This window comes from Falco biarmicus, chromosome 6 (genome assembly GCF_023638135.1).
Source record: "Falco biarmicus isolate bFalBia1 chromosome 6, bFalBia1.pri, whole genome shotgun sequence".
NCBI classification, from domain to species: domain Eukaryota; kingdom Metazoa; phylum Chordata; class Aves; order Falconiformes; family Falconidae; genus Falco; species Falco biarmicus.
Genome location: NC_079293.1, coordinates 86489735 through 86503486, shown reverse-complemented (window position 1 = coordinate 86503486; position 13752 = coordinate 86489735). Strand labels below are relative to the sequence as shown.

Below are 13752 nucleotides of genomic sequence, written 5' to 3'. Positions count from 1 at the left end.
GGACTGCAAAACTTCAGTTTTACTTACACAGCTGGAAAGCCTGGAACGTTCCGGTACATGGTATTGATGAAGCAGCAAACTGTAAGTCTGCCTGGGAATATTGCAAAACTGCTTCCCAAGCCCTACTACTGGAAACCAGTGATGCGGGAAGCACAGAAGGCTCAGCTCAAGCCTGCAGTGCTTTGACAGAGCTACGTTTGTCTCTGTGCATGTGCGGACCCTTTTCCTGGGAAGATTGAAAACCAATGACCAGGAAAAGTGCTCACACCGTTCAAAAAGGGAGATTAGCCCCTTGTTTTCATGAACGCACCCTTCATTATTCCTCAATGGAATTTTATTTTTTTTTCCCAATATAACCTGTCCCAAGCACAGAAAATTAAGAATCCTGACAGGATAGCTTCTATCGTAAATATTTTCCATAGCAGCTTCTTACAACAATGAACAGGTTCAAGTTTACTTCTCATCCCACTAAAGTCAGAGTATGCATCACTGTTAACTTTTATAAGATCATGAGATTTGTACATTTCTTTCCACCTAGCAGCCAGAGGAAAGGAAGGGAGCCCTGTGTGGAGAGAATCCCTGTTCAAACAGGAATTAAACCATCCATGAAAGTAATACCATTGTTCGCTGGGGGGTGGGGGGGTGGGGGGTGGGGAGGGGAACAAAAACCGCCAACAAACTGAAACTGCACAATGTAAGAAAGTGAGTATCCAAAATCAGCAAAGCAAGCTCTGAAGCCCATCCTATGCTCAGCACTCCCAGATCATACGTTACAATTTCTCTTCTCAACACAAAGATTTTCACCAAACTCATTGTCACTGCTTAGGATTCAATGAATTCAGCAAAGCACACAGATGGTTGCATAAGAAACTACCTTGATTAAAGCAAACTGCTGTCCTCAGCAACCACATGTGTGTATTCCCAGATGTAATAAGCCAGGCTCTCCGTTTGTGGCAGGGAAAAAGGAAGAGCCATTCAGACAAATAACAAAGCAACAGCAAACTGTATAGCTACCTACCTCCACCATCGCCTCAGCCATTTTCCGTTATAAGTATGCACCTAAACAGCATTTTAAGAGGGTATGATTATGGAGAATGGGAGGAAATAATTTGATGGAAGGAAAAAGGACCAATTCATCATTATCAGCACGGGATTTGCCCAGGTACCTGGTCCAACCTTGTCCTGACTGTACTGGAAGAAAGCCAGGGAACATGGGCCAGAAGCAAATTACAGCATGTCCAGCTGAGACACCAGCCTGGACAGCGAGGGGAGCAGGAACCCAGAACACGCCACAGCAAGCGAGTGCTGTGCAGTTCAGACACAGAGACCAGCTCCTCCAGCAAGCCTGGCAGCACGGGCACCACCAGCACCCAGTGGCACTGTGGTCCCGACGCAGGTGCGTTTAGCCCAGCAGGGCTTCGAAGCGTATTACTGCTGCACAGTTAGCTCTGGAGCTGTTTAAGTCAACTTCACCTTTATCAGAAGTTCCCTTACATTAAGTAACTTATGTTGTCAGGCCTTTGTACGCATGTTCAGGGACCAGCCGCAGCAAAGCCAACCGAGAAAGGGCACGGTCTTCCAATTCCCATAATATTTGTCATGAGGATAAAATCTTTTCCCAAAGAAAACAAGTTTCAGTGATAGTCGCAATGCCTACCTTGCCCAAACCAGGGGTGTCTTTCACTTTGCTGACTGCCCTCAGCAAACATGGTGGTGCAGGGGGTGGGGAAGCCTGAAGGATGCTGCTGAAGCTGGTAGAGAAGAGAGGAGATTCAGGAACAGATGATGCAGAAGGCCTGTGCTTCTTCTTTTTGGAAGACAGGTTCAATTTCTGAGCGGCTCTGTGGGAAAAATGATGAGAGTAAGGCAAACCAACCCCAAACTCACCAACACAAGCAGTCAAGAATAAAGGTATTTGTCAGGTTACTATTTATGTAGAATAACAGTTTTGACCTCATTGATCCCAACAGTTCTATAATTCTTGTTCTTCACTCATTATCACAAGCTTAAAGCCACCGGATTCATGAAGTTGCTCCAAATTTACACACTTTTAGTCAAGTAGGGTCACAATCAGGCCTCTGTCACTCTCTCATCTGTTGAAACAATTCAGCCTGCAAGAAAGCTCCAAAACCTCCCATTAAATATGTGTTACGTGGCAATTTCTGTTCTAAAATTAAGTTCAGTCACCAAATGGTTCACACAAAATTGTGTCTCATTCATAAGCCTCTGATTAGAAAATGAATACTTGTGCAATGTTTGGATGTAAGCAGCCACTGTTACTTAGTATTAAATGCTCAGGTGAACTTGCTGAGGTGTAAGAAGCCTTGTGTTAGCTGTTTTAAATTTTTATCACCTGTTAAAGCATAAGCCAATCTAAAAACTGCACAAACGGCGACCAGTGAAAATACTGCTGTTCACAATGCAACGGAGACACATACCAACTACAGCTGCATTAATCACTAAGCAGGGAAGACAATTAAGACTATTTTTTATACTACATTATTGCTAGATAAGAATGCTGAAGTTTGTATAGACTTTGATTAAAAAGCTAAACCTTTCTGGAACAGAAACATTTGGTACTTTTCTTTCGCAAAATGCTTTGTTTTGCGCGACGATTCAACATTCAGCCTTTGTTGTGGCTGTTTTGTACCAATACTTGTGCATTCTGCACTGCCCAAGGGTAATGCTCACCTTAATCATGCTGTCCCATGGCTTCCCTTTTGTAAAACGAGCACTTTAAACAGAGCAGGTCAACTGGAGCACCATCTCAAAGGAGAGATGGGTATAACAATTCATGAGGCTACTTTCACGTTGTTTGGTTTGACAGACAAATTATGACTTAAGGTAGGTATAAAAGTAGTCTGTGCTGACAGTAGCGCTCCTTACTTTGCTGAAGTGTGACCGTTAAGACCAATAATTCAAAATCCTCCTGAGTTTTAAGAAGCTTTAGCTCCATTACACTGGTATCGGGATATATTATCCAACATTAAACTTACAAAAGTAATTACATTATTTTATCCTGAGGAGTCAGGAAAAAAAAAAGATTGAATATAGATATATAGCTATTTATATATAAACACACTCTCATTTCAGTATACAAATACCTTGTGTTTGTATCAGATGTCTCAGACACGTGAACAAATTACTGCTGGGCACGAAGTTGCCATATGTCAGCCAGTCGTGTGCACACTGTGTGCACCGCCAGTATGTATTCTTCTAGCCTATGGCAAGTGCAAAGCAGTTCCAGACAGATTAGTCTTTAATAAAAGAAAATCACTAAGAGATTGTAATTGGCCTGACACAGAATTACGACCCAGAAGTTTCTGTACCACCTCCTTGTCCTTGTCCTTCCCTTCCCCTCTGGCTTAAAGACTGCAGTTCATAACCTGGACCTCTCTTTTATGAGTCTGCTTTCTTTTTCATAGAAAACATAATTAAAATGTGTTGGTCAAAACCAAAGCAAAAAGCACAATTTTTTCCTTTTCCTAGCAACATTTCAATGGTTAGAGAGGATTCAATGATTTCATCTTCCACGCTGTCCATCACTAATGCTTTTATAAAGGTGTCCATGCTGAATCAAGATTTTCTCTATGTCTTAGCTTCACTATAAAATTGTTTTTTAAAAAAAATCTTGTACTCTGTGCAACAATTGAAAATACTAATGTTGGCCAAACACACTGAAAAATTTAACCCTGTGGTCAAGCTCAGCAGCGTGGCCTTAAATACAGACAGTGGGTCCACCCACTCTGGTCACAGATCGGGTCTCATTGACTCACCTTGGCTGAAAATACATTCCCTAAAAGCAATTTTCTAAGTTGACTGACAGAGCCATTATCCCCCTTGCCACTAAATGCTTCTCCAGCATTTGCTGTTCCTTTTGCAAAGCTGGTAGTGTGACACAAACCACTTCTTGACCCAACCAAGCCTATAGCTGGCATTTTCTTGAAGGAAAGACGTTGTTGGAGGTACCTGGCTTTTTCAAAACTTTGGAACTACATTCTAGTTTGACAGTTATAACCTCCGAGATTACATTCAAATGGAAGAACCTGCATTTTCCTTTGTATTTTTGGACTGTGACTGGCAAAATGTATGAAAAAGCGATGAACTATTTCTCACAACTTTATGAGGTTTTGTGTTTTTCCCCACGGAGAGAAAAATCAACTCATGGCAGGCTAGAAAATCATTTACAAGCCTTATCAGACCTGACTGAATTTTGAAGGGGATCAAAATGGCAATACGCCTCAGGTAATTCCCATAGCATTTAACTGAGGAGAGAAAGATATTTTAAACAGATGTAGGCTGCAGCACGACACAAACATGTACAGTGTGGCTTTCTTGCGAGCACATTTGCACAAGTGACATCATCCAGCTTGGGTGGTTAGCATTGCTCTGAACGCAGGCGGTCATGCCAGCTGATGCTGATTTGGCCCTGCAATCTAGCACAGGAGGTTAGAAATTCTCACATTTTACTTTCCAAGGCAAGCCAGATGCCTGGCTCTCCCAGACAGACCCTCTGGATCGCCAGACTTCTCAGGCAAAGAACCAGGCTAGACCTGGGAGACCTGATGCTGCTGCAGCACCTGGCCTGCCCAGCCCAGCCAACAGATGTTTAGGCTCTGCTTTTTGTACAGGAGCCAGCTAATTTGTTCTCATTTATTATCTAGTATAATACGACTCTGATTTCCACTTGAGATGATGATTCATACTACTGCAGTAACGGCGATGATGGCAGGATGGCTTTCCTTATTGACAATAAGCTGCTCGTACTCCCAACTTACATTGCATCCCACTTGAGCCAAGTGCTATCAGCCATGGACTATGTGGGATGCCCAGTGGGCTCCAGTGCAATGCAAACCAGTTTCCCACATTGTGCCGTATGGCTGCGGCAGGGATTTTGTCCACAAAGACACACAGAGAACTGGATCAAAATTAAATTTTTGAAGTATGCAATTTTAACCATGTGGACACACTCACTCACAACAGAACTGGTTGTAATGTCATTTTATTGACTTATTTTCCACAATAATCTATATTTAATCCAGTTTAGCTAGTATACTTTGGATTCAGACCTCCAGTTAATGTGGATTATTTCTTTACTGAGCATCCCTATGTAAACAAGCAGCTGGAGACCTTCTGAAAGCTTACAAGATTTGTGGCAGAGGAAATCGTCACAAGATCAAGATCTGAGATCGCAGGAGGGGCATTAGAAGCTGATTAGAGTTCAATCCAAATAAAAGGGATGGATTGCTGGCAGGAAAGGGGAACTGCTTCAAATGTCCACCTAATCCATAGCAAAGACTGAGGTCGTTTCTTGAAAGGATGTTCTTTGCTTGTTGTTTTTTAAAAGTTTATTAAGGTGTATCCTTGGGCAGTCAGAACACTTTTCACCTCCCACCTACGCAGCAATGGCAATACACTTTTTCCTTTAAAACTCCATGGGCAGGCTGGGATTTTCCAACACATTCATTGTAGCGCTAACTCCCTACACTGGAAGCCAATTCATGACTGATACGAACTTTCTGAAAGCCGAAGATCCTCTGTGGGATTCGTTGAAGAAATGGAAGCAAGCCAGCTTAGAGGTAATTCTGAGATGCGAGGGAGGCAAAGCATGCTCTTTGGAAACTTGTCTAGAGAGACAGCTCTGGCCGCTCACAAAAACCAACTTCAAAAACGGGGGAAAAATCCATACATCCATTTGTTATTAAGCGGTAGTCAGGGGAGAAAAAAAGAAATCAACTAAACAAAATGATGTGATGCAGCACTTAAAGAAAAGAACAATAAATAAAGTCTCCCTGTGATACATAATGCTCACGTGCCTCCAACTCGAACCGAGTGCATTGGGACCTCATTTGGCATAAATTCACATAAGGTCATGAACTCCAGTGAGCCTGGCTATGCCAACTCGTGGCACATTTGTTTCCTCTCACTTAAGTAAGAAAACAGACACTGCTGATAAAATTCAAGGAACATTTCTTTAGCTTGATAAAAGAAATTATTTTTTCACCAACACATCACCCAAGGCAAAATTAAAACTTCAGGACTCACTGTCAAAGCAGAGGTCAGTAAGGCCAGCAGGTTCATTAGGTTCAGGAGATTAGACATTTAAGTGAATATTGAAAATGTTATTCACACTTGTGACAGCAAAGATCATAATTGATAAGTAAAAGTGACTCTCACACGTCAGTACCTGACACACCCCTTCACCACTGACATCTGAAGGAATTTCCTTGGCTGCATATCTCTATGATTATTCATCACTGCAGTTCCATATTACACTACGATGTACCCACTCCTTATCACCCTTGGAAACAAAATTCCAGATCTTAGGGGCCAGTGAGCTGGCATATCAGTTTCTGTGTCAAAATAAAAATGGAAACTATACTCACTTCCACACCATCTTTGCCACAGAGAAAGCGGCTCTCAAGCCGTGGAGGCCAAACAGTCACGTATTAGCTAACTTTAATGGTGTAAGCACTTGCAATTTTCATTAAATCAAAAAATCTCTTTTTCTTACTTACTTGGAGGCATACATTTCATTTTATATGACAAATACTCTTCACTGGGTGCACCGCTTAAGGAGTATGGTATGAACTTCATATATGTGCAAGGGATGGCTTACCCCAGGATGTGCTGGTTTGACAAGCCCAAAGGAGATTAATGATCTTTCCTAGTAATTAAAACACTATCTTTACTTACCTAAAGCTGCCTTTCCTGCTGTATCTTAGTGCTGGGTTGGAAAACAGATGGAAGTTTAGTTTGGAAATGAGTCTTCTGAAGAAACCCTTTAAGCACATTTGTGCAGATGTAACACTCATTATCAAATTCATCTACATATGTGACCAACGGAGTGGGTTACCCAGCGTGAAACACTCATATCCCATGTCTCAGGCTGGGCACATAAAAGTGAAAGTCACCATTACCCAGCCCCACCCTCAAAATGAAAGCCTTACCAATTACTTTTCTTTTTTTTTTTTTTTTTTTAAATCCCAGCCATAATTCTTCCTGTAGAAAAAGTAGAAATTATTGACTGTCACCTACTAAATAAAACTCAGTCTGCAGGGTATTTTGATTAACTGACGGAATGTCGGACAAAAAAATGCTGGAAGCCTGCCATTAGTTTTGATCATTTCCAACCCAAATGTGGGTACACGGTGTATTTTCTGTTTTGGGTAAATATGTTTGTATGAAATGAGTCATCGTATCATATAGGTTGCCATGTAGCTGTAAGGAAAACCAATGGGATACAGCAAAATTATAACAATACAACAATTATAACCATTTTCTATGAGAAAAGCCAGTCTTGATTTTTGGTTACACAGGGTCACTCAACAGTTGCTTCTTCTCCAGGATCTTTAGTGACTGAATTGTGTCAGGGCCACCTGCACAGACTGGACACGGGCACTGAATGGGATGTTCAACTTTTCTAATTGCAGGGATCTAACCTAGCTTCTCTGAGTCATCACTAACAGTGGTTCCCTTTCTCCCAGTTGCCTGTAGAGGTGGTGCAGGCTCACTAAGGTGGCATTACAGCCAAGTCGACCTGAGTACTCCCACCAAAGGGGGAGGCCCCATACCTGCTGGCATACTTCCCTTCCCTCCCTTGCTTCTTCCCTCACATTTTTTGCCTTGGTTGCTACCGCTTTAACCTCCTGAACTGGCTTGTGCCGAAGGGTGCTCTAAATCACACTTACCTGACATGGCTAATATGCCTGAATTACTACGGCAAGCACTTTGCTGACCGTTAAATCTGAGGCACGTGGTATTAAACGCGGAATTAAACTCGTGCAAAATCTCATCTATTTGGAGGGTGATGATCTGGCCAAGAGCCATGGCTTCCTTTGTGCCATGCCTTTCTTTGCATCTTCTAAAGATGCATAACGATGCATAAAGAGAAGAGAGATGCTTTACGGGATGTTTAGCCAACAAGCTAACAGCCTTGCCCTGCTGTGAGGGGCCGGGCTGCCTCCCCCCCCTCTGCTGCATCCCAGGGTACCACCCGAGAAGTAGAGCGAGAACAACCTCCAGGGGCTTTTTCTCATACCTCTACATGAACAGTTTTTCTCACCCAGACTGAAAGCAAAAAGACAGAGCAACAGATCTTGCAGTTGGCTTGCCATGTCCATTCCCAGCCCGCATTCCCTGCCTTTCAGCAGGAATTAGGAGCTATGAACAAGAACCAGGGCAACTTTATCCCACTTCAGTCCTCTGTGTGGTCAAACCCAGGGCTGTGGTATTGCAGCCTAGTAAGACATGTAAAGAATGAAATAAGAAGCCTCAGAGGAACATTTCTTGGATTTGTAGTTCCAGTAAGATTCTTAGTATTTGTGTTTAATTATTTTACAATGCCTTTAAAATCTGGAGATAATTTGAGCTTTCTGCTTAGGCTGTAGAAGGTATAATAAACATCTCTCTAATGCCCAGTAAACACTTGCCCCTTATTGTTCTCTTTATTTTTATGCATGCATTCAATTTCATAGCAACAATAAAGCTGTCCCAGGCTGCAATCTTTCACTTCTTGGGTGGTTAATTCAGATGGTTTGGCCACAGCGCCTTAGTGACTGTGCTTTCCCCTGGAACTACGTTGTAACTATCCAGAAACTCATTATTTTTAACTTATTTAATTCAAACAGAGTCACAACAGGGCTTCAAACTTCATTAAGGACAGGTCATATAAAATCTGAGGTTGTTGTATATGCAATCTTAAGCAAAATTAACAGTTCGGGTCTGCTCTTATATTGAGTTCAAATTTGAGTGCCAATCCACTGGCAGCAGGGCTGTTCCCAGGTTGTGTCAAAATGAAGATGAATATGTTTGAAGACCGATAGCTTAATGAGAAGCTCAAAATCCTGCACAAGTACATATTGCAGGCCTGAGGCCTGATATTGGACACAGCTGTCATTTGGGTGAAACTCCCAGCTTTCGAGACGGATACAACAAGATAGAAACCAACCACTTCTCAAGTCATTACTCTTTGATCCACAAGATTCTCTTCACCAGGTATCACTGTATTCCAGTAAAGATCTTTTTACCTAACCTAAAAGTTCCTGAAAATCCCTGATTCAATGACAGTCCTTCTGCCTTTGGCAACAGGTTCATTAATTAGCTCTCCTGCACAGAAGTAGCGTTGGCCAAAAAAGCCACAAATCAAATGAACGATCACATTTGGATTTTCTACAAGAAATTATCCTTGCCCTTCAGTAGTGCCCATCAAGAAAACTACATCTTGACTCAATAACTTGATACATTTAGCTAGAGAAAGATCACTTCTGCTTTCTTTCCTTTCCTTTTCTCCTCACTCTCTTATTACTATTCCTAAATTTCAGGCATTACTGATCCAGGTCACCACACACACTGTAAAAATGACCCGATTCACCTTTCCTGCTGTGTTATTGATTGCAGACACACTTAATCAACCTGCATTTTTAGAGAAAAGAGTGATTACAGTGACCAGCAGAAGGGCCCAACTTTAAGGAAATGTTCAGCACTTGAAAACAGAAGAAAAATCACTGGTCATTTTTTTTTTTTTAAGAGTGGGTAGAGGTTTTTATTACTGATCTAGCTTATTTTTCTCTCTTAAAAGATGCTTTTATTAAAAAATGGTAGTCAGATGACAGTGCTCTCAGCATTATCCCGTTCTTGGAAAGCTCCGAGGATGAGTTGGGTATGCGTCACTGCATGCTTAATGCATGAAGCAAGCCGAGCCATTATACTTGCTAAAGTAAAATCAGATGTTTACCACAAGTTTAATATGGGAAATAAACCAGCTACATTTCCTATAACTCAAATGAATTCAAATGTAAGCACTTACCAATTACTGTCATGGTTACTTGGCAATGCATCTTCAAGTCCCACGGGAAAACTGCACAGGCAGCCTGACAGCCACAGACCAGAGTAACCTTCATTCCAGTTGCACAGTGCAAGAGCACTAGTATCTTTCAAGGTAAGGTCAGAAACAAGCTCCACCCAGCTGAAGCTTGGAGTGTCAAGAAGTATTGTCTGTATATACTGAAGATTTAGATGGTCAGACACCAGCACTGCCACTAAGTAATGAGGAGATGTGCCCTGGTTTATATTTGTACTGTCATTGTGGGAAACAAGAATTATCAACAGATCAGTCAGGCTTCAAGTGTCAGCTGGAAAATATTAGGGGCGTAGATGTACTGTTACACTGCCTTCTCCTGGAAGCACCACCAGGGGCGGCTGGCAAACAGATTTTCCCCGTGTCTGAGACAACCTAGCAAACTTCAAACCATGGGACAGCACTTCTGGTTAGAGAGCCCCAGGCTGGCTGTCCTCCTGAACAAGAGGTAATGACAGTCACAACAACTGAAAAACTAACAGCAGCCTTGCAATGAGAGGCCCACAAACCGCTGGCCATTTAATAACAGTCCTTAAAATCACATAAAGCCATTTCTTTAACTGTAAGTTTTACAGAGCTTATATGATTACAGTTATTCTATTACCTTGGATGCTAAAGCCTGACCACACGCTATGTGGAAAGCTATTTTGCTTCATCTCTGTCCCATTCAGCAAAACCCTCGCTTAACACCAGGAGGGAAAGCAGCCAGCACACGGCTTCACAGCCCGTTTTGTCATTGTTTAACTTGCCAGTTGGCAGAAGAATTAAACAGATACATTAAAAGGCCAAAAGACAGGTAAGATTTACAGGATTTTTTGCCTCATCAATATTTTGGAAGCCAGCACATTTAAAATAACACCAGCATACAAATGGTAAACTGTTCTGACAACGCAGAGGCACCAAAATTCAGTGCACTTAAGCCCGGCTTTGACAAGCAATATCCTGTCATAGTATAAAAATATTTCCTCTAAGAGTTCCTGTTAGCCCTGCCTTATACTTATTTAAGTCACCACCATAAGTTAGTGACAATTGTTCGAGATAAGTTGTTTTCAGCTACTGAAGACTATCAGCATTGCTGTCACATAGGCTAAGGTCCAAGACGGAGGTCCTCCAAAAGACTGCACACATGCCAAAATCGGTGCAACCCCAGCAGCTTGTAAGCAACAAAGACAAAACGAAAGAAATGTTATGATCCCACCTTCACAGAGATATGCTGAAGCACAAAGAAATTAATGAACAGTAGGAAAATAGTAATTTAATCTAGAACTCCTCAGCAGATTCACACAAATAGTGACTGTGGTTTTGGTGGTGCCCATCAGCATCCCCCCAGTACACACGAGGATGGTACCAAGATGACGCAGTCAGGCTTTTTGAACCTGGGCATGGAAGGAGAAGAATAGCTAATGGGCATGTGTCAGAAGTTTGGGCAGGGAATAAGGAAAATGTTTTCACCCTGAGGACAACCAAGCAGGGTTGTGCAGTCTTTGTCCTTGGGGAGGTTTAAGAACCAGACAGATAAAGTCCTGGGCAACCTGTCTGACATCAGAGCTGAGCCTCCTTTCATCGGGGGATTGGATTAGAAACATCCCAAGTCCCTTCCAGCCTCTCCGATCCAATGATGCTATGAAAAAAATGTCACTACAATTCTGAAAGCAATAAATCATTATGCTTTATTTTTTCTTTCAAAATGTCTTTTCTCTGAAAAGTTCCAACAAATCACTTTGTATCAGTCTCACTGATTCATTCAATCCAAAAGTAAAGTTTTAAATTTTAGAATATCAATTTAAATGGAATTGAAGCAAATGCCAAACTACAATGTCAAAGTGAAGAAGCCAATAACTACTTCTTTTTGCAAGGCTGTAACCAAAACACATCAAAAAAATTCTTGTGAGTTGTTTGCTTTCTGGGAGGACATAAGCTAAATCAGCAGAAGCTGATGAAGTAATTTAATTTTAATAAAATCCACATTTCTGGCTGGGGAAAAAGATTGACAAAAATTTCACCCAAGTCACCTTCAATGTTTAGTGTAAGACCTTCTATCTGTGCTGAAGATTCAGGAAGCAATTCTACATAACACCACACACCCTCATACCCTGCCATGTGCAGGGCAAGTCCTACGTGCCCAGCCTCTCGCAGGAATGCTCAGCATTCTGCTCGCTCGGACCCCCCCTCCTCTGGGAGCTGACCTTAGTATTGAACCTACTGTAATCACAGCGCAAAATGTATTATGAAAAATTATGAAACTGGAAAACACTATTACTGTAGGCAATTACTGTTATTTTTTAAACAAAACTGTTCTTGATTTTTCCGTTTCCAGTAAAGCGAAATAAAAAACAACATGAAATTAAAGACACCACACAAAGTAGTAAGACATTGGCCAGAAAGAAGTGAGACGTGTGGCACAGGCACCGACAAGCAGAATTTAAGAGATGTAGAGCCTTTAATCTGCAGCTTTTTGTTTATTACTTGTACAAATTTCAGTGAAAGCCAATTCTTTTCCAGTTCTGAGGGCACTTCTGAAACAGTCGGTCACACTGCTAAACTGAACAAGTATTTGACACTTATATTGTTTCTTAGCAGAAGTAAATTTTTGAAAATACCTCTAAAAATGAAAAAATAAATTATTTACAATGGCTTAAAATTTTATGGCAAAAGCGTTCCTCTAAATGCATCCTGTCACATATAAAGATGATGGAGAAATGTATTTGCTGTTTGATTTCACTTGGATCCCAACCTCTTTTGTGTGTTTTTATAATACCCATATTCATCCCTCTGTTCCACCTGAATAAAGTGCCAGTAACTCATGTTAAATATTGATAACATGCAGCTCAGACTGATGGGTACAGGGAGGAGGGAAACCAGAGGAATTAGCCAGGGACTCATCTGCTTTCAGATCACCAAAGGGGCTGCAGTCTCCGAGCCTCGTGGGTCCGTGGTAGGTATGACAAATACAAGCAGCAATTATTAGCCAGAAAAATCTTTTCTCCTCTTAAAATGCATAGAAAACTGATAGTTTTCTTTCTTTTTGGATACAGACCTTGCTGTTGCGGTATATTTTTATTATCTGCTGGCCAGAATATTGCTGTTTGCTCTAATGAAAGCTAGGTGTGAATGTTCCGCTCTGTGCAGTGGCAATGGAAGCTCATTTCCCCAGCTGGGGCATCCAGCCATGTCCGCGAGCCCTCCTCTTGCCATCTGATTGCCTTTCCCCACCATTCTGTAGTCCAAGGGTTAGCAGAATGATAAACTTTCTGTTCCTTGCTTTTCACGAGACAGATCATGCTCAATAAATACCTGAAGCTTTCACAGAATGTCTGCACCTGAAGCTTTTTTTCCTGGAGAGCTGGTTTACTGAAAGCCAGCTCAGTGCTGGGCTCTCCTGGCTGCTCCCTCACCCGTGACCCACACGTTCCTGACCCACAGCACCTGCTGCTTGGTGCAGTCCTGTCAAAAAGCACATCCCCTATTTGACAGCATCATGGTACAAAGCATATTCTTCTAAAAATCCCTGTCGTCATCATCAAAGCAAGCAGTAGGCTAAAAATTACCAACCATTCAGAGAATACCTGAAAAAACGGGAGCAAAATTACTGTTCCAAGAGACCTCTCACTCAGTGATGCAGCTCCCTGACACAAGAGATCAGGCCAATGCATTGCCTTCATCACAGCAGAATCACTTCTCTGTGAAGTTCTTTCTTTCGTGAGAAGGTCTGGAAAATCAGTTCATCTACAGCCACCTGCTTCATAATAAATAGCCCATAGTCAGCAAACCAGAGTGTCAAGCTAGGAATTTTATGGACAGAGTTTTCTGTTGGACTTGGAAAAAGTTTCCGATTCTTCTTTCTCTGCACACCTACCTCAGAAATTCCTACAGTTGCCAAAGTACACCTATAT

The 13752-nt window shown here is 41.8% G+C and overlaps 1 protein-coding gene across 1 annotated transcript in view; it reads right to left on the bottom strand.

Moving 5' to 3' along the window:
• KIF26B (kinesin family member 26B) overlaps positions 1-13752 on the bottom strand; it is a 303527-nt gene that overhangs the window by 106926 nt on the left and 182849 nt on the right. The window contains exon 4 of the mRNA XM_056344683.1: positions 1658-1841. Within this exon, the coding sequence (XP_056200658.1) occupies positions 1658-1841 (184 nt within the window). The remainder of the gene's footprint in view (positions 1-1657; positions 1842-13752) is intronic.